Source organism: Pleurodeles waltl, chromosome 3_1 (genome assembly GCF_031143425.1).
Source record: "Pleurodeles waltl isolate 20211129_DDA chromosome 3_1, aPleWal1.hap1.20221129, whole genome shotgun sequence".
In the NCBI taxonomy this organism is placed as follows: domain Eukaryota; kingdom Metazoa; phylum Chordata; class Amphibia; order Caudata; family Salamandridae; genus Pleurodeles; species Pleurodeles waltl.
Window position 1 is genome coordinate 1,629,943,198 of NC_090440.1, and position 20,032 is coordinate 1,629,963,229.

At 42.5% G+C, this 20,032-nt stretch overlaps 1 protein-coding gene across 1 annotated transcript in view; it reads left to right on the forward strand.

Moving 5' to 3' along the window:
* The window catches only part of LOC138285403 (collagen alpha-1(XXVIII) chain-like), a 196,383-nt gene that overhangs the window by 72,852 nt on the left and 103,499 nt on the right, over positions 1–20,032 (forward strand). Inside the window, exons 12-14 of the mRNA XM_069225287.1 lie at positions 1,055–1,123; positions 5,572–5,640; positions 18,563–18,631. Of these exons, the coding sequence (XP_069081388.1) occupies positions 1,055–1,123; positions 5,572–5,640; positions 18,563–18,631 (207 nt within the window). The remainder of the gene's footprint in view (positions 1–1,054; positions 1,124–5,571; positions 5,641–18,562; positions 18,632–20,032) is intronic.

Genomic DNA, 20,032 nt, shown 5'->3' on the forward strand with positions numbered 1-20,032 from the left:
GCTACAGGTATCATTATTTTGCCACTGCCTTAAATTATTACAATAGTCTAAGTTTCTGTTTAACAGCATTTATGGTGAAAATGTGTCATTCCTCAAATAAATCCTCTGTGGCCCTAACGTCTGCTTATACCTTGATTTAGGTGGAATAGTGCAATGACTCAAGGGGATGTGCTTCCTGAATATTATTGACATTAGAATATCGGTGGCACACAATTTTGAGGACAAAATATTGAAAATAAAATATTGGCAGCAAGTAAGTCTAGATTTTTACATCTAACTCCACATATTGTATCTTGGTGATATATTTATGTTCAAGGTATGTACATGTGGAGTTAGGAATAGTACACCTGTACTTCCCTATATGCACTTACCTTTTAATATTTTGTACCTCGATATTCTGTACTTGATATTCTTGGACCACGCTGTTCGGGGGGTCCATATTCAGTGTAACATTTCTCAAGGGCATAAAGGTCGTAGAGGATTATGGGTAAAGGTTTTTTTTTTTAACTAGTGGACAAACGAATTATTTTCCCTTGAATGAACTGTGTGGAATTGTTGATTTTACAAGAGGCACAGGAGAAACGCTTAGAAATGTTTTATTGTCTTTTATTTCTTCACTTTACAGTTTCCTTGTTGAGGAGACAATGGGGGCAATAAAACAAGACCCCGTCTGCAATAAACGTTTCACCTTGCGCACGGCCATTAAGTCCACTGAATGGCGAGTGGGTGAATGCTGTTGCTTGGCAGCTGCACCTGGGTTTCAGCAGTCACTACTGAGCCCGTGCAGCGTTGGCTGGCTGTCTGTTAAGACAACATCTAGAGATGTTCTTATTAGCGAATGGCTAGCATAAAGAGGATGGATTTAGATAAATCTCTGTGGAAACGAAATATTTATGTTTCTGCACTCCTGGAATTGCATTTCTGTGTTTGTTTAGTTTGAAAAATGTCCTTTTTCTGTCACACGTATATTTATTTGGCCCCTCCCAGGTCCATTCTTCGATTTACAATGTGATCATTACATGATGTTTTCACAAGCATTATTTTTCTATTTAAGGGCGAACGAGGACTTGCTGGCCCACCGGGGTTGACTGGGGAAACAGGCACAGGGTTTCCCGGCCCAAAGGTAAGAATAACAAATACATGTAAAATATTTCTGAGATTAAAGGTGACAGACAGACTGTCTATAACAACGAGATCGGAGAAAGGTAAAGCTCTGCAGATTTGCTTTTCATACAACAGTTAGACACGTTTCAGATATGTCCATTACGCCTAAAAAGACAGCTGAAAGCCTTAACATTTAATCACACAAGCTTTAAACAAAAAAAATACATATAATTATGGTTGCTCCCTGCAAAAGGAACGAAAGCCTTTTCCGTGCATAAATCGGTATGAAAAAATGTGAAATCTACTCTTACACGCGTTATCACTGATTCACAGAAGCATGAGCAATTATTCGCTAAAATATAAGGGATCTCAGAAATTATATCATGCACGCTTTGACACCCTCACAACATCATAGTGTTAGACCCGTGACCTGCGCTTAGCCAATCACCAGCGTCCTCTATGTTGCTGAGGGGTGCAGGTGGAAGGGCAAGAAGTGGTAGGTACAGAAAGTAAACAAGGGTTGATGCCAGTGCTACTGTCTTGACTAGGCCCAGGTGAAATGTTGTAATGCCGGCGTAATCTTCCATAATTGCTGACATTTCGTGATCCTTTTATGCAAAATTCCACCATTGCACTACCTTGTGTAAATTTCAAGTACGTTAGAATATAAAATGGAGATCAGGAGCAAAGTAAGTGAACAGAACGTGAGCGGCTGTTGTTCACAGCACTTCTGTTTTTGCACATTAGGATACATACATACACCTTTTGCACACAAAGATGCTTTTTACTCTAAAAGTAGCGCCAACCGCCGGCCACTGCCCTGACCATTAAGTATCAGCCTAGCGTGCCATAAATATATTTCAGCACATAACATCAGTTACTCCCGTTTATACAGCTCTGGGGAGCTCAATGAACTACCTTGCTAATTTGCATTAGGAAACACGCTTTAAAATATTCTGCTTGCTGCACTGAAAAATGGATTGTCTTTTATTTATATTAGGAATTAATTGATTTTAATACTCATGTATTGTCTTTTATTTATATTATGAAGTAGTTGATTTTAATACTCATTTTGCTATTTTACTTTTTTTTTCTTGAACTTGCACAAATTTGCGATGGCTTCAGGCAATCATAAAATAAATAATCAGCTTGATGTCAGTTTTGCATAATTTTACATAATTTTTCTGAAATATCACAAATTACTCAAAAGAGATTTAAGGATATTTCCTACTCCCCTTCTTGACCACCGAGACCAGCAGTATAAGTGGCAGAGTTACCAAAAGGCAAGCCAGGAGTAATAGCTTGTAACACCAGTATCTACCCAGAAACGAAATTCTTCCAATAAGCAAGCATGCAGCAAACAGAATTTATGAAAGTGGGCTTCCTATGGGAAGACCCTAAGAAGTGGCCAGGGAAATACATACTGCACATTTGGTTTCCTTTCTGAAAGTTAAAATGTTTTTCTTTATTCTCAAAAGTTGAAGACTTAAAGCTGAAGTCTTAAACTTATACGTTGTGCAGAAAGTGCAGAGAAGTGTACAATCACATTTTCCACTAACAGTAATTAAATGAATGAGACAACAATTACAAACATGCAGAATTTTGTAAGAAAAGAACAAACATGACTTAAAGGCCTTCATTCACTAAAGTCTATTCAGGCTTTCACACAACACAGTTTAACACTGCTTAATAGGATTTTTAAATTGGTAAGTAAATTGATGCTACTGCTTGCTTTGCAATGAATCAAGTGAGCTCCCACTGAAAACGTTACTAAATGGCGACCTAAATGTGATTTTTCTGACTTTCTACATATTTTCTATATGACCCATATATTTCTCCCTTTTTCACTTTCATTTATATAATTTTGTTCAGTCATAGTTATTCTACCACAACTTAAATTATGTATTTATGCTTGTATGTATGTTTGTATGTATGTGGTACTTCTAAAGTGCTAACCTAGTCGAAAGTCAGTGGAGAGCTGGACGAGGTCTAAGACAAGCATAAAGTCAACAAGCGATAGGAGAGGTAACTGGTTTGTGGATTGTTCCTATATTGGGAAAGTGTTGGGGCAGTCCTGATGGATAAAGAAATGTTCTTCTAGATCCTGGGGGCATAGGTGAAAAAAGCCTGCTGCCTTGTTTTTTCTTTTTTACACTTCTTAGTCTGCAGTCTGGTGCTGTCCTTACTGCAGGTGTGATGAGAACCACCACAGGTTAGCGTGTCTGCAAGATAAGGAGGGGAGCTAGTCATGATGGCTTTGTAAAAGATGCAGCTAGTTTTGATGATGGTGCGGGCTGACGAGAGAAACCAATGGAGTTCCATCAGGGTGGGGATGATGTGATCACGTTTCTTCAGACCCTGAGTGAAGCCTGCTGTTGTGTGGAGATAAGGGATGCGAGTGTTCAGTCTAGGAGGCCATGGGCAGGGTGTTACCACCACCCAGATACAAAAGTTCGAGGACTTCAACAGTAGTTCTGAAGTCACTTTTTGTAAGAAACAGTTTCACTTTCTTTAGTAGAAACAGATGAGACGAGACTGTTTTTGATTTGGCAATATGTGCTATGAGGGGGAGGTTGGTGTCCAGGGTCTGTCGAAGTGACTTGATATTCAATGAAAGTTGGTGTTCAAAGCAATCGCGGTTCATGTCATTGAGCCTCGTTTGTGCTGTTTCTTGTTTTTTGTTTTTGGCAAAGAACAGGAACGTTGACTTGGTAGGGTTGAGCTTCAAGTACTCGCTGGACATCCTGGTATGGATGATGTTATGGCAGTGTTTAAGGCATTGGATATCTGAAACAGTGGAGATTTTCAAGTAGAGTTGTGTATCATCAGCATATTGATGAATCTTGATGCTGTTATCTGTGGGTAGAGCATCAAGCAGCTCCATGTAGAGGCTGAAAAAGGCAGCGGATAGTGTGAGCCACTGAGGACTCCACAGGTGAAGGGGATCTTTTGGGATCTGGTGGTTCCTTTATATTCAAACTGGTTTCTGTTGAAAGGGTAGCATCAGAACCAGTGAAGGAATTTGCAAGTAAACCCCATTTGGGAGTCCCAGGTGCATATTAAGGAAGGATGGTTGTCTGTGTCGAAACAGCTGAGAGGTGCAGTAATGTTAGGATGCAGGTCATCTTCCTCAGTGGTTAGTAGGGCATCATCTGTGATGTGTATGGTAGTGGCCTCTGTGCTGCAGCATGATCTGAAGCCAGAATGATAGTTGTGCAGGAGATCATTAGTATTAATGGGATCTTGGAGTTGAACATAGACAGCTCTTTCGATGGCATTACCAATGAATGGTAGGTGATCAAAGGGCTGGTGGTTGGCAAGGTCATCAGTGTCCAGCATATGTTTCTTTCAGACTGGGAGGATCTGGCCTGTTTTGTGAGCATCTGCTAAAATTTCTTCAGTGTAGGAGACATTGACAATGGTGAACAGGGATGAGAGAGCATCTTCAGAGAGAGTTTTAATAAAGGATGGATATAATACATATTTTTCATAATAATTGACTTTGAGGGAGTTGAGTATGTTGGTGGGATCTGCAAGAGATAAAACTTTGAAGGTGGACTTTTTCAGGAATATATGTGAGGTGCTGGTTGTATTTTGTCACTGAAGGACATTGCACGTTTATATATATAGAGAAAAAGGTTTTCCAGTAGGGGTTTAATGAAGCACTTGATTGCCTTGAAAACTGTCCTGCGCTGTTAGCTTCATTGATGGTGTTGGTAGAGTACCTTTATTTGGCTGATGTATTGCGACGTCTGCATGTTGGGCAAACAAGTTCAGGAACATATGGTCATTGAGAGTTCTGTTTTCTTCCATTTTCTTTTCTGTCTGCAGATGGATCATTATTTGTCAGCAAAGTCTTTAAAGCACAAGGCTGCTGAATGCCTTGCCATGCACTTGTCTGTTTCAATTGGGGTATGGAGGTTCACATAGTTTTCCAAAAAAGTTTTGGAGTTATTGAGAAGCGTGTTCGTGTCAAATGTGGACTGGATAGAATGAGAGAGGAGTTCAAGCAATAGGTTTTCTATGGAGAAGTCTTTAAAGGATCTAAAGGTTTAGTCTTCTCTTTTGATTTGACCTTGGTTTGTTGATAGGACATTCAGCAAGGAGATAGGGATGGCTAAGTGGCCAGACCAGTTGATGGGGAATGGGTGGTTTGCATTAGATTGCTGGTGATACCGAGAAGAAAAGGTCGGTTTGGATTGTGTTGGTTGTGTGATACACTCTACTGGGTCAAGTGTACTAATGAGGTTGAGAACGGTATTTCATGTGTTTTGAGCTAGTGTTGTCTAGGAGATGAAAATCACCCAGGAAAGTGGTGTGGTCATGTCGAATGTACATGGTGGTGAGGACAGCTTAGACTTCTTAACCTTGAACTTAAACTTGATTTATCTGTTTTAATGCCAATCTATGTGAAGCATTGAAAATAAGTAAGAACCATAAATATAAAACTTGCAATTTTATTTTCAGGGAGACATTGGTATGCCGGGAAGGCCAGGCCCAAATGGACCACCTGGAATTGGGGAACCTGGACTACCAGTAAGTTTGTACAGACAGCAATGTTAACATTACCTCAGCAAGATTTACGTCCAATTCAGTACCAGTATCTTGCTAGTGGTGTTGCAGTAATCACAGTGTGTATTACTAGCTATGTCAATGACTATCTGTGTAACTATGGACATTTTTAATTATCTTCCTGTGCCTCTCTGTATCCACCTGTATTGCTATTATCCAAAAAGCATCCTTGCTATTGATGCTTTCGGGCAATTGTAGGGGTATAAACAGTTTTTTCTTTAGAAGTGATTTTTTTCCTGTTCCTCTCCACTCACAGTATGCATTTTCATGTCAATATTGATTATTCTATAGATCGTTCCCATACATAAATAATTTTAATCATGGAATAAGATAAGCACAATTTTTCCTGGTTGCAGATACTTGAACATTCTTCAGTTGTCTTTAGAATGATGACAGTTCTGAGAACTATTTTGATTTCTTGGGAATCTTCACTCTTTTCTGGCCCCCATGCTACCCACTCCATATCTTTTATACTTTGCCTAGGGCCCAATCCATATTATATGACCTATGTATATAACAGATGTTATTCAGCATTTCTCTGCTTTGCACGTACTGGCTCTTCCTATTACTCATGCCAAACAGAACCGCATCTTACATCCTTGCAGAGTGCATCAGGAGAGTGCAGAAGGGAATGGGTGCCAGAGCTCACAGGAACTCATTGCCATGATGGGAAACTGCATTCATGCAACATGGTTAATAATGGCCCAGCATGAGTTTATCTCAGACTTCCATAGAAGTAACTAGGCATGTCCTATTGGGCATGCTGTGTAGAGGCTGCTTAGATCTGTAAACAGTGTCATTGACACATTGACAGACCTTTGTGATAATGGGCAGATAATGATACTTCTACTGTCTGCCTTCTAAGCAGCAGACTCAGAATCGTATTTTTACCACCCCAACACACCTACGGAGCACTGGGGTATAGTCTTCAGCTGAATGGGTATGGCAACAGGAATTTAGTCCAACACTGGACCACATGGTCATAGAGACAGTCACTCCACCGTCTTTCTTATGATTACATGGATTTGTATGAATTCTTGCATCTCTTGTGATCATGTTAGCACTACTGATAACACTATGATGCAACTAGGCATCTGATCTCCATAAATTGCTTATACATTATCATTATTAACCATAGTTCCTACTGGATGATTCTTACCTGCTAGGTGTGATTTAGTTTGGAATTTAACATTGAATAATTATTTTCAATAGGATTTTAGTTGATAAGCACACAGTCCCATTACTGGATATTTGACATCTGCATTATGCGCCTTACATATCTGGCATTACTGGGCATCTCCTTGTTTTAATGCACATAAGATACTACCAGGTATATACAAACACGGCTCTGCAATATTCGACCTATCATAACATTGTAGCTTATATTGTGTAACTGCTTGGTTTATATACTAATCCATTGGTATATAATGACACTGCTTGTTGTTTGAGAGCAGTAAGTGGTATATGACTACAATCCCTTGAGATGGCCGTCCCGGTCACATTATAGCATTAATGGACACATCATGCTATTAGAAGAAATATTTTGGCATCTATTAGAATATCAGTAATTTATTAATTATTTAAAATTCGTATACAATGCACCTGGACTGTATCATATTTGAATGCTTCACAAAAAACACTTTTTAGCATCTACAATAAACCATAGTGAGAGAGACAAAAACAAGGAGAAATTTAAGCAGAAGAAAGCAAGGTATTATATCAACAACAGTCAATAAAATAACTGTGTTTAAATATATCAGTTTAAGTTTGAAGAAATTAGTGTAGGAACTGGCAGCATATATATTTTTGAAGATGTATTCTGAAGCTTGGAAGGGCAGGGTTCTTTCTAAGGTCAGAGGGCAGGGCTTAGGAAGTGGTATCACCATCACTGAACTAATATGTTAGGTCATATATTATCCTGATTTTTAATATTTCCAGTTGTGTGGTATTGGTTCTTCTAAAGCCTCCCAGTCTATCTGAAATGGAGACTAATTGAACTAGTTGAGAAGGTTATTGAGGTGGACAGCTTTGTAAGGTGGGCATTAGTCTGATTTAAATCCTAGCTATGATAGGTACCCATTAAAGATTGAGCAGCATGGGGGCATTACTGAGCGCACTAAGGCTTTACAGAGATTATTATGGTAATTTTTGGTTTCTCATGGCATCATTTGACAAATGATGGCATTGCTTACAAAATAGTTTTAATGAACATCTCTGGACAATGGAATAGCAGGTGCCATCTGGGTAAATTAGGGTGAACTAGACTATAGGAGTTTATGTAGGTATTTGCTTCAATCATAAACGTATCTGGCATGCAAGCAAAAAAAATAGCCACGGTTACGCTAATGCAAGTTTTCAATATGGTGATGAGATTGAAGCATAAAATTGGCAGCCAGCCTATAAATGCAATCATTCAGGTGTATAGACAAAATATGATTGCATAAGTAATCTATGGGGCATGTCTGTGGAGCTTTAGCCATTCAAGGTAACAGCAAGTAGTTGGAAATACCTTTTTGAGATCATTATTAAGATTATGATCTGACACACGTCTAATACTGTTGTACTTAGATATGGGAATCAGGCCCATTTCTGATATTATTTGTAAAGAACGTATTTGCTGATTTGAATCTTGGCCATTTCTGGAACACCTTCATTACAACTGGAGTTCATACCACTAGAATAGTTAAGAATCAATATTGGGTTTATAAACTAAAACAAAAACAATTAATGCTGGTCAGATTGGCTCTGTGACTGCCAGTTACCAAGATATAGAAAAGTTGGGCTTGAATGTTATCCGGATTTGATGCAGCCAGAAATATTTTGCACTTTATATTTCAAATTTAGATTAGGTGGCCTCTCAAACAGAGTATATCAAGCAAAATGAGGTAAGCTACCCTCACACTACCCACAACTGTGATATTGAAGGGAAACATACAATATGGCAGTCCTGTTACTCAAGAGCTTTGGTATAACAAAATATATAGAGGTCCTTAAAATCTTACGATTGATTGGACACACCCTTAATCTACTCTACAGTAGTCTCCTATATTTGCTCTGCTTGGTTTATATTGGAAAAATAATATAAAAATGTTACATTTCTTTTACATCATATTCACTTTGATTGAATTGGATCTACCCCATTATAGTGGGAAAAACAGAATTGTTCCAAATGTGATGCAGGTCAGTAATGCACAGTCTCAATTTTTAGAAGGATGATTCTATCCCGGTTTTAATATTATTCAGAATTGTCGTTAAATGTGTGAAGCTGACCAATATTTACACCAGGGGACTTTTTTAAAGTGCTTTTTCTGTAGAATCTGGGAATTATGAGTTAAAAAATGAGATTTATTTTATTTATTTTAAGTATTGATATTTATTTTATGGCATATGCTGACTACAATAAGGGTTTTTACACCACTATATGAGTGTGAATGTAGACACAGGCAGTTGTTCCTGACACATGAAGGCACTACACAGGATGAGACTGTACTTGAATGAGGAGGCAATGTCTGCCTAAGAGGGGCAATACTAAGTGAAATCACCAAATGAAAATTAAGACCTTTTGGAACAGAATAAGCATATTTTCTAATAAAAAAAACTTGATATTTGAGAACAACTTTAATAGGTGTTTTTGAAAAAGGACTAGTGGATGTATGAGAACCAGTAGCTGCATTTACAAAAATTAACAAGCACTGGCAATGCCAATAGGTCTGGCTTTAAAGGAATGTTGTAGGGGAACAAAAAGTATTAAAGTAAATAGGATTGGAATGGTTATGTATTTATGTGGAAGCAAAGAATGGTGCAATAAAATTGGTGTAGGATAAAAGTTCAAGTGACAGTTGCACTGTCAAGCTAGACCTAAAAATCCATGAAGGTTAATGACTGTCCACCTCCCATCTTGTGCCGCTGCCAGAGAAAACAACATAAATTGTCTAGTTATATAAGACACTTTAATAGCATTACAATGGCATGTATGTGCCTCTGAAAGTTCGACCTTAAGCAGCTGGATAAATAAGCAAAATAATCACTGTTGCGTGGAGGACAGGCACTTTTTTTGTAAAACCACACCACTTCTGCCCAATCAAAACATGTAATCCTGACTCCAAACATGTCTATCTAGTGATGCTTACATAAATGCCTGGCAACAGCTGCACTGTTCAGCCAGATCATAAAAAGCTGGTATTGGGAGACACAGTAGGTAAGATCTTTGTAACTTATATGAGCCTGTATAACCTGAGCAATCGTAATATAATGTTCCTTCTCAATAGCGTCACAATTCTTCAAGATGTGGCATGCCTCTGCCTCCTTTTGGAAGTGTTATATTTTGGATGTCATTGGTATGGCTCATTTTCCATGACATTTACTTTTAACAACATTGTTTACAGAAAAAAGTAATGAAATTGATTGGTGGCTGGTAAAAGGGGCGGGGTGTTACCACTCCAGTAGAATCGCACTAAGCAGGCAAAGCTGATCTGCCCAATGAGAGTGCTTAGGTTGTACTCTCTAGAAAATGTTGATAGGTAATTGAGCTAAATGAAACACGTGACAGTATTCTGGGTAAAGGCTGAAGGTGTGAAAGGCCATAGAAATGGGTAAACATGAAATATTATAAACAGTCCCATCACACCTGAATGTTTCAGCAGGGATTTGATGGTTTCCTTCCCTAAGGAAATGTAAACAAACTGGAGCAGAAAATGGCATTTTACTTCAGTGTCCCAAAGAAATAGGTTGTAAAGCCAGGGGTAGTTACATTTTCTCCCATGCTCCCACCCTTTCCCTTCCAAGCAGTTTCATCGTATTATTATACAAGGGATACTTTCATCGGTAAAAATGTGCAATCTTCCAATGGCGGGCTTTACATAGCATACCCAAGCTCCTTTCCTGAAAAGGGAAGTCTCGGCTGCTTACATACATTTTTATAGAGCAGCGACTCGCATGATTTGGGGGCAGGAAGGAAGGGGTGGGTCCATATTTAATGAAAGCTATCTACAGAGCCCTAAATCTATTCAACAGTGAGTTCTGTTTAGCTTGATCCTTCCCAGTTTGCAAACACAAATATCTGTGCATTTTTTGTAGAATTTTCAACCCATTACTTTTGGTTTCCTTTTCCTCGAACGAACATAAGTAGGTTTAAAGATCCCTTCTGTGCACTGTATGTGCAGATCACGACGGTGATAACGCTTTTCCTCTAGAGAAGGAGGGATTCACTGATGCTTGTAATATATTAAGCCTGAGCCAACAATCCACGTGTCAGTGCTACACGAGCCTCGCTGATAAGTAACACGTGTAATGACTTGCTCTGAACTGCATATATATATTTCGTGTTCCTGAGATGTCGACCATGCCACCTCGGCGTGTAAAGTCCTGCTGAAAACAGCGAAGACATGGTGCGTGTGTGTTTTGTTTACTGGCGAAGAGATTCCCGACAAAAGGGATAGGACTTGAGAGTGAAAGCTCACAGGGGAGACGTATTACAATTTATTGAATTGTGAGATCAGGGTACAGAAAACTCTAGCTTTTCACTGAGATGGCAAGATCTATACAGAGGGAGAGAGAGAATGTCAGCTCCTCACAGCCATTGGATGTCACATCAGTTATTCACATAATCTGTCATTATTTGATTGTAACTTTCATGCATGACCGGTTTTTGCTCATTGCACCGGCGTGCAGTCATTTCATTAGTGCAACTGCCTGCAAACAGAGGAGCTTAAAATATGATTGACTCTCTTTTGATTCTGCCTCTGCCCAAATTCTATATGTGAAGGCATAGTGAGGGCAGCAGTGACAGCAGGAGGGCCATGTAGTAGGCTGTGAGCAGCTAGGACCGGGAACAGACTTGGACAGTTCGCTGTTGGGAAGCAACAGTGTCAGGTTAAGAGTCGTGGCAGAGCAGAGGTACAATTCTGACCTTGTTAGGTCAATTCTAGGAACCTGTGTGTGAGCCTCTGGGTGTCAGGTTGAAGAGGAGGGCACATAAGGCTTGGGAGCTTGGGATCTGCTAGGAGGCGTCAGTATCAGTGTCAAGAGAGTCCTTCTGTGTTGGGGCATGTGGCACGGGTCAAACCCCTGCAACACTAAGAGAATAGGGATCTGTGACTTTGCTGAGTCATTTGCATGCCTCAGGTATGAAGTTCAGTAGATGCCAAGAATGGGCCTGTGAGTCGCCAGGAGGCAAAATTTGTTAGATAAGCAGTCAGCCTCAAATCAAGAAGCAGAGTAGGATGCTTGCAGAATCCTGTGAGTTCTCAAGGGCACCAACATGATGATATCAGCTTAGTGCCAGTTACAACACATTAGCCCCCTATATGTCAGTATATGGCTGCCTGTGAGCCATCAGGTAGTTTATTATCAGTGTCTCATATATAATGTGCTTTTAGAACGGGGTTTTAGTGAGGGAGTTTACGCCCTGTTCTGCCAGGTAGCCTATCATGTGCCCTGGATCCTGTAGTGTCTCAATTTTCCCTAGGGTCAGGCAGCAGGTATTCCTTTGAATTTCCCGTGTTCATAGAAGCCCTAAGCTGACATAAACCATTATTCCTATCCACAGGCCTCTTGGACAGTGAGGAATCTCCATTGGCCCATGCCACTACGCTCATAATTTACACAGTCATAAAAAGCAATAAGCAACCCTACCTAATATGTATTTGGAAATTCTGAGGAAAGGTAGTTCGACAGCCGCATTTGGCAGATTTTACTCTAACCTGTGCACCCTGGCGCTTGGCCAGATGATGGAGGGAGGAGTCAGTAACACTCTCCCAACAAAATCTAAATTAAGTGGCAACCAGGGTATTGCAGGGAAGTGACACACATCAGCAGAGCAATAGAACTACCAGCAGGTTGATGTCAAGATCAGTGAGTCCCAGAGTTTCTCAATGAGCTTTGCGTTGGTGGTTAACCACAGCACATGTAAGAGAAAAAGAGCCTCGGATTCTAACCAAACTCTAAAATAGAGCACTAAATATTTTCCATGCTGTGAGTCTTCCAATTGCAAATGAATGCAAGTCTATCCCTTGAAGACACAGGCAAGCAATAATGTGACATCTGAATGAGAGCCACAAAGCTCATTTATTCAAATTTCTCAAAATTGAATGTGTTAGATTTTCTCATTTAAATAGATCTGTTTGTGAGTGGAATGGTCCATTTCAAGCCATAGCTCACATGGGTATAGCTATTGCCTCTCCCAGTTGAATGGTCAGCCATGACAAGTGCGTGTTCCTTATGCAGTGTACACACAGCCCAGCACCGCTCCTACTTACAGGCCACCTCCCCCTTAGAGAATGATCTAAGGTTAAGCGAGCAAGTCCAGATGTACCAAGGCTTTCTGCAGTCGCAAAGGGTCCGATTCACAAAATTGGGCAGTTTCTGACCACAAAATGGCCTTTTGGTATGTCACAAACACAAATTGCTGTTTGATAGCAGGGTTCCCTATCGCAATTTGTGTTTGCGACTACATACCGAATCGGTATTTGGAAGGAGAGTGTTTAAGGTGCCCCTTCCAAATACCAATTTGAATTGGAATGTATTAATGTTTTGTGGCTGAAATCCAGTTGCTAAACATTAATATGTTACAGACTACATAAAGTAAGTGTAACACATTCGCAAATGGGTATGCCCCCCCCCCCCATTGGACTCTTTACCCTTTGCTAATGTTGACAAAAACATTTTGTAAGAGTAGGCAGTGGTTCATGGACTACTGCCTACGCTTAAAAATGTTAATTAAACTTCTCATTTTGTTTAAAACGCATCCTGTTTTCCCTTAAAGAAAACAGGAGACACTTTAAAAACACCATGATTGCTTTATTAGAAAGCAATCACAGATGTGGTGGTGTGCTAACCCCAGCACATACCCATCCCCAGGATGGCTACGAATTGTAGTGAGTCACAGTTTGAGACCACATTCATTTTCATGAGGACTGTTGAATTGCGACCCATTACTACCCACTTGTATTTTGCGAACTGCTCTATTAGTACATAGGTCAATTCGTAAAATACTACATTGGACGCAAACATTTTAGTCCTTTGTACATCTAGTCCTAAGTGTTTTGCATCTTCCAAAAGGTCTATCACCTTAAACACAGTCAACATATTTTAAAGAATTCTGGAAGCCAGCAGCTTTCCCAAGAGGCATCTAGATAGGAATTAAATAAAAATTATTAAAATTAGAATGGGTCCATAAAATCCCCCTATCTATCAAGCAAGTGTGGCCTCATTTAGGGATTGACTAAGCTGAAGGAATTCTGTAAACAGACTCATTTTAGAGTCAAAAGAACTGCACAGTTACCACTGGTGAAGAATCTGCTGGCGTCGCTGATGGTAACCCCTGACCCAGCCATTCGTCCACTACAGGGTCACTGGGTGACACTCATCCCACCCTATTGAAGGGGAGGTTATCATCACTCAATTTCCCTGCTTGTGTCTGCCATGTGAAGCATGATGGAAATAGTCAGGGAAAATGTTAATTGGCCAAAGTGGCAAGGAAAAACCTTCCTGCTAGAACGGGCCAATAGCTTTTTGGTCAGAGAAAGCAAACTCCCACGTATGTAATACAGCTGCTACTTACCAGGTGTGGCCTTTGTCTGGGACACACCTTAGGCTGGAATGCTCAAGGAGAACTAAAGGGCGACTGTGATGTGTTACCCAAAATAATTCACTCTATCAAATAGTTAACAAGGGACACCAAACACTATCTTGGTAATGAATAGCCTAAACAGTTGAGAAGAATATTCGTCGTAGTTCACAGAGCAATTTTGCATCCCTCTTCTTGTAGAAGAAGGCCTAGTGAGGCTGGAAGTGACCATTCAAAGAAATATGAAATGTCTTCTAGTGAGCTGAATAAGTTCTTCCCTCACAAATCTGGAGCGGGGGAGCATAGGATAGAGGGCTTCATTAAGGGTTGAACAGAATGAACCAGTGGGTCTCCCATCAAATTCTATGTTAGGACACTGCGTTCTATTTAAAGTCTGGGGTATCACAGGGATAACTCTGGCACATCCTCCACTGGCTCAGCTGATACTAACCCATGCCCCAGCGGTCCGCCTGTCACAGGACCACTTAGCCACAGGGACGGCCCCATTGAGCGAGGGGCTATCACTCATTTTCCAGGCATTTATCTGCCATTGAGGCATGGCACAAATGGACAAGGGAAATTTCAAATGCCCCCACACTCAAGAAAATTCTTCCTGGGTGTTGAGCTGTTTACTTTTTGTTCAGAAATAATAAGATCACACTTTGATGGTTTATTTTCATTGAACAAAAATGTTTCCTGAGGAGACACTTTATACGTGGCACCTGTTTTCCAATTCTTCAATGCTGTGAATATAGCTTCTGTGGTTCTGTGGAATGTCTATGCTGTGTCTCTTCACAGCATAGACATTCGCACCTCGCAGGCGGACATGTCCAAATGTGACAGACATTTCTCCACCAGTGTCATGACCTCTGCCCCACCTGGGGTGGTCAAGCTGATAGTCTGCCATTGCCTAAATAAGGATCCGGGTTTGTTGATTCAGGAAAACCACATAGGATGACATAATGTGAAAAGAGATGACGACATGGCTGGTGCAAGGAGTTTTGCCACCCAAGATAAAATACCATTTTGGTGGTGGACACTAGGCAGCTGCATAGATGTTCCTTATTTTAGAACACACATTGGTAGAAGGGCCAATCACCTACAAGAACGTTCCCAATTTACAGGGGGTACCGGGAAAATATCCCAACCCCTCTTTAAGGGCCTTGTAAAAATAATTCAATTGATTTAGTAAACTGTCAGCTTTTCAGACTGACACTTTCATTAGTTCTGTTTGATCTTCGAAATGCATTGTTTTCCAGGGTGGACATACTCCCATTTTACCATCCAGCTTTACCACTCTTAACATTTTATTTATCTTAACCTGCTAGAAAGTAGGTATTGATATAAGAGTGGGTGATTTGCTGGTTAAACTGACGAGAACTTCCCTCTTAGCCTTTTAAGATCCGAATATATTTTTTTTGGCCCGAAGAGTGTTTGATTTGGCAGCCCTGGCATCACGAGTCCCACAAATGTACACAAAGATGATGTGTTTGCCTAGAGGAGCTCTTGGCTAGAAGTCTTCACCCTCAGATATGCAAGTTACTCTTGGGGCCTCATAGTCCATTAACAGAAAGCTACCAAGCATCTTGAGGCATAAACAAAGTTACGTTTTTGGCAACCTAAAGCTTAGTTGACATTGAGACAGCGTGGGCCTCAAGCTCAGCCACATATATCCCTCATTGTTAACGCTGGGATGTGAGCTCCTGTATGTGTACTATACAAGATTGTTAGGGCTGTTTTGCTCTGCCCAGGGATCCAGAACACACCAAGTAGAGCTGTCAAGTTTCCCAGGTCCAGGCATGACTGGCTCATCCGGACAGATATTTTGAAATCATGTCTACAAGTCCCACAACGCAAAGCAAAAACGTGGTTTGTATGAGCTTGCTCATGCAAGGACTTGTGAAACCTGACAGCTCCCACCAAGTATCAATCAATATTACTCAATTATTGTGTGTGCTGACCATTCTATTTTTATTACAAAACGTAATTGCGCAGACACCACCAACTGATCCGACTCGCCAAGCGCTCCCACTTCACAGAACGCCTCAATAACAACGCTCACGACTGCAAAGAACTCTTATGCATCATGAAGGAACTTTCCAACCCCAACGCCAACGTCAACGACGTCCCTCCTTCCCAGGAACTCTGCGACGAGCTCTCCACCTTCTTCTACCAGAAAATCGCAACCATCCACGACAGCTTCAACACCTCACCTCCGCCGGACCCCACCCCCAGCAACTCCTCCCACGCCTACCGCATCACCACCTGGACTCAAGTAGATGACGCCGAAACACGAAAAACCATGAACTCCATTCACTCAGGATCCCCCGCTGACCCCTGCCCACATCACGTGTTCAACAAAGCCGACGCCACCATCGCCCCCAAACTCCGCAAGATCATCAACCTCTCCTACGACACCGCTACTTTCCCGGACAGCTGGAAGCACGCAGAAATCCAACCCCTCCTCAAGAAACCCAAGGCTGACCTCAACAATCTCAAAAACTTCCGTCCGATCTCCCTCCTCCCTTTCCCAGCGAAAGTCATCGAGAAGATCGTCAACGCACAACTCGCCCACTTCCTAGAAGACAACGCCATCCTAGACCCCTCTCAATCTGGTTTCAGACGAAACCACAGCACTGAGACCGCACTCCTCGCCGCCACAGATGACATCAGACAACAAATGGACAACAGCGAAACCTCAGCCCTGATCCTCTTAGACCTATCAGCCGCTTTCAATACAGTCTGCCACTGCACCCTACTAAACCGTCTCCACGAGGCCGGCATCCAAGACAAAGCCCTCAACTGGATCTCATCCTTTCTCTCCGACAGAACTCAGAGAGTCCGACTCTCACCCTTCCGCTCCAAAGCCACCAACCTCATCTGCGGCGTCCCCCAAGGCTCCTCACTCAGCCCAACGTTGTTCAACGTCTACATGGCCCCCTCGCACAACTGGCCCGCCAACACAACCTCAGCATCATCTCCTACGCCAACGACACCCAACTCGTCCTCTCCCTGACCAAAGATCCTCTCACCGCCAAAACCAACCTCCACGAGGGACTGAAATCCATCGCCGGGTGGATGAGCAACAGCCGCCTGAAACTCAACTCCGACAAGACGGAAGTCCTCATCCTCGGCGCACCCCCTCGGCCTGGAACGACTCCTGGTGGCCCACCGCCCTCGGCCCGCCACCCACCCCTGCAAGCCACGCACGAAACCTGGGCTTCATCCTCGGCTCCGCTCTCACCATGTCCAAACAGGTCAACGCTGTCTCCTCTTCCTGTTTCAACACCCTCCGCATGCTCCGCAGGATTTTCAAGTGGATTCCAATAGGAACCAGAAAGACGGTGACCCAAGCCCTCGTCAGTAGCAGACTCGACTACGGCAACGCACTCTACACAGGCATCCCAACGAAAGACATCAAACGACTCCAACGCATCCAGAACGCAGCCGCCCGCCTGATCCTCGACGTACCCCGCCGAGGTCACATCTCCCCCCACCTGAAGAACCTCCACTGGCTCCCCGTGGAAAAGAGGATCACCTTTAAACTCCTCACCCACGCACACAAGGCACTTCACAACACCGTACACACCTACCTGAACTCCAGACTCAACTTCTACGTTCCCTCACGTCAACTACGCTCTGCCAACCTCGCCCTCGCCATCGTCCCCCGAATCCAGCGCAAGACCTCTGGCGGCAGATCCTTCTCCTACCTCGCCGCCAAGACCTGGAACTCTCTCCCCACCTCTCTTCGCCAGACCCAGGACCTCCTCACCTTCAGGAGACTCCTCAAGACATGGCTCTTCGAACGTTAGCAGCACCCCCCCCCCAGCGCCTCGAAACCCTAACGGGTACATAGCGCGCTTTATAAATCTTTTGATTGATTGATTGATTGATTGATAATTGGAAACTTATTTTATTTTATAGCCCACATGTATTTCACAGTTTCGATAAAGCCTTCATTTTTATTTACCAGCCTTCTATCCATATGGAAATAAGGAGTTCTCTTTTCAGGTCTCCTAGGATATTTCTCCACTTATTGGTGGAGGAAGTGGTGAATGAGTTTGTACACTTCTGTCATGTCACAGAGAACACATTCAAAGGTTAGTGACAACATTCTGTGTTAATGATTAATATTGGAAAGTGTGACCATTTTAAGGAGACACAAGCAATGTTATTTGAACTGTCAAACCAAAGACCTTATTTTCTACAAATAAGCAAGTTCACTGCAGGCTATACTCTTTACAGTACAGTGCCAACATGAAGAATTTCATCATCAACGTACCTTTCCTAATTTTGAAATTTATTTCTTGTGATTTACAGGGACCTCCAGGACAACAGGGCATTCAGGGAGAGCGTGGGCTTCCAGGAGAAGGACTGCAGGGACTGAAGGTGAGATATGTGGTCAAAGCAGGGTTAGGCAACCCAGAGCCATCACAAGAAAGCAGCAGGTCTTTTGAGGGCATTACACTGCCACTACTAAATGTATTTAGCACAAAAGCAGGCTTATGACCTTACTTGAAGTTTGGCAGATGGGATACACGCATGAGTGTATCCCATCTGCCAGTGGAATAAAATGAGTGGAATAAAATGGTTGGGGCTCTCTCATCGGTGACACACATGTGACAATAGTGATCAAAAGAGCATATCTCAAAACAAGAATAGCACTGCACCTTATTGGCTAATCAACAGTTTAGATAATGGCCCTCGATTTCAGTTGATATTTCGATCTGTAAGGGGATAAAGGGATCATCATCACTAATCTAGATATAACCGAGCCAGAGAATCATTCTGAAATAAAGAAAAGAAAGAGATGGTAAGGAAACAAAGAAACGCTGTGTAAGGCATGAAAAGCATATATAGAAGGGTACTCACAGTAAAAATGGCCAAAAGAAAATAGAAAAGGGGAAACATGAACCTCATGCAAAAAAAGTCATAGTAGATGACCAGAATCAAAAATGATTGATGATCTTGTTATCTCCTTACGGATCGAAACCTTGACTGAAATCACGGACTCTTATCTAAATTAACCAAGACAGGCCATGCTATTTTTGTTTTTAGGCATATACTTTTGATCCCTATTGTCGCATGTGAGTATCACTGATAAGACAGCACTAAGCACGTTTTTTTCACGATCACCCACTGTGCCGCTATATAGTGTTTTTATGAAGAAACATTTTCTTGGTTATTGTTTGGAATACATAGGCCCTCATTACGACCCTGGCGGTATAGAACCGCCAGGGCCGCGGGATGCGTTGGCACCGCCGACAGGCCGGCGGTGCCCCGCGGGGCATTCTGACCGCGGCGGCTTAGCCGCGGTCAGTAAAGGGAAACCGGCGGTCTCCCGCCGGTTTCCCGCTGCCCCCAGGAATCCTCCAAGCCGGCGCAGCTTGCTGCGCCGGCTTGGGGATTCCGACTCCCCCTCCCGCCATCCAGTTCCTGGCGGTTCTCCCGCCGGGAACCGGATGGCGGGAGGGGGAGTCGCGGGGCCCCTGGGGGCCCCTGCAGTGCCCATGCCAATGGCATGGGCACTGCAGGGGCCCCCGTAAGAGGGCCCCTACAAGTATTTCACTGTCTGCTTGGCAGACAGTGAAATACGCGACGGGTGCAAATGCACCCGTCGCACCTTCCCACTCCGTCGGCTCGATTACGAGCCGGCATCCTCGTGGGAAGGTCGTTTTCCCCTGGGCTGGCGGGCGGCCTTTTGGCAGCCGCCCGCCAGCCCAGGGGAAAACTTGAAATACCCGCCGCGGTCTTTTGACCGCGGCGCGGTATTTTGGAGGGCGGAATTCT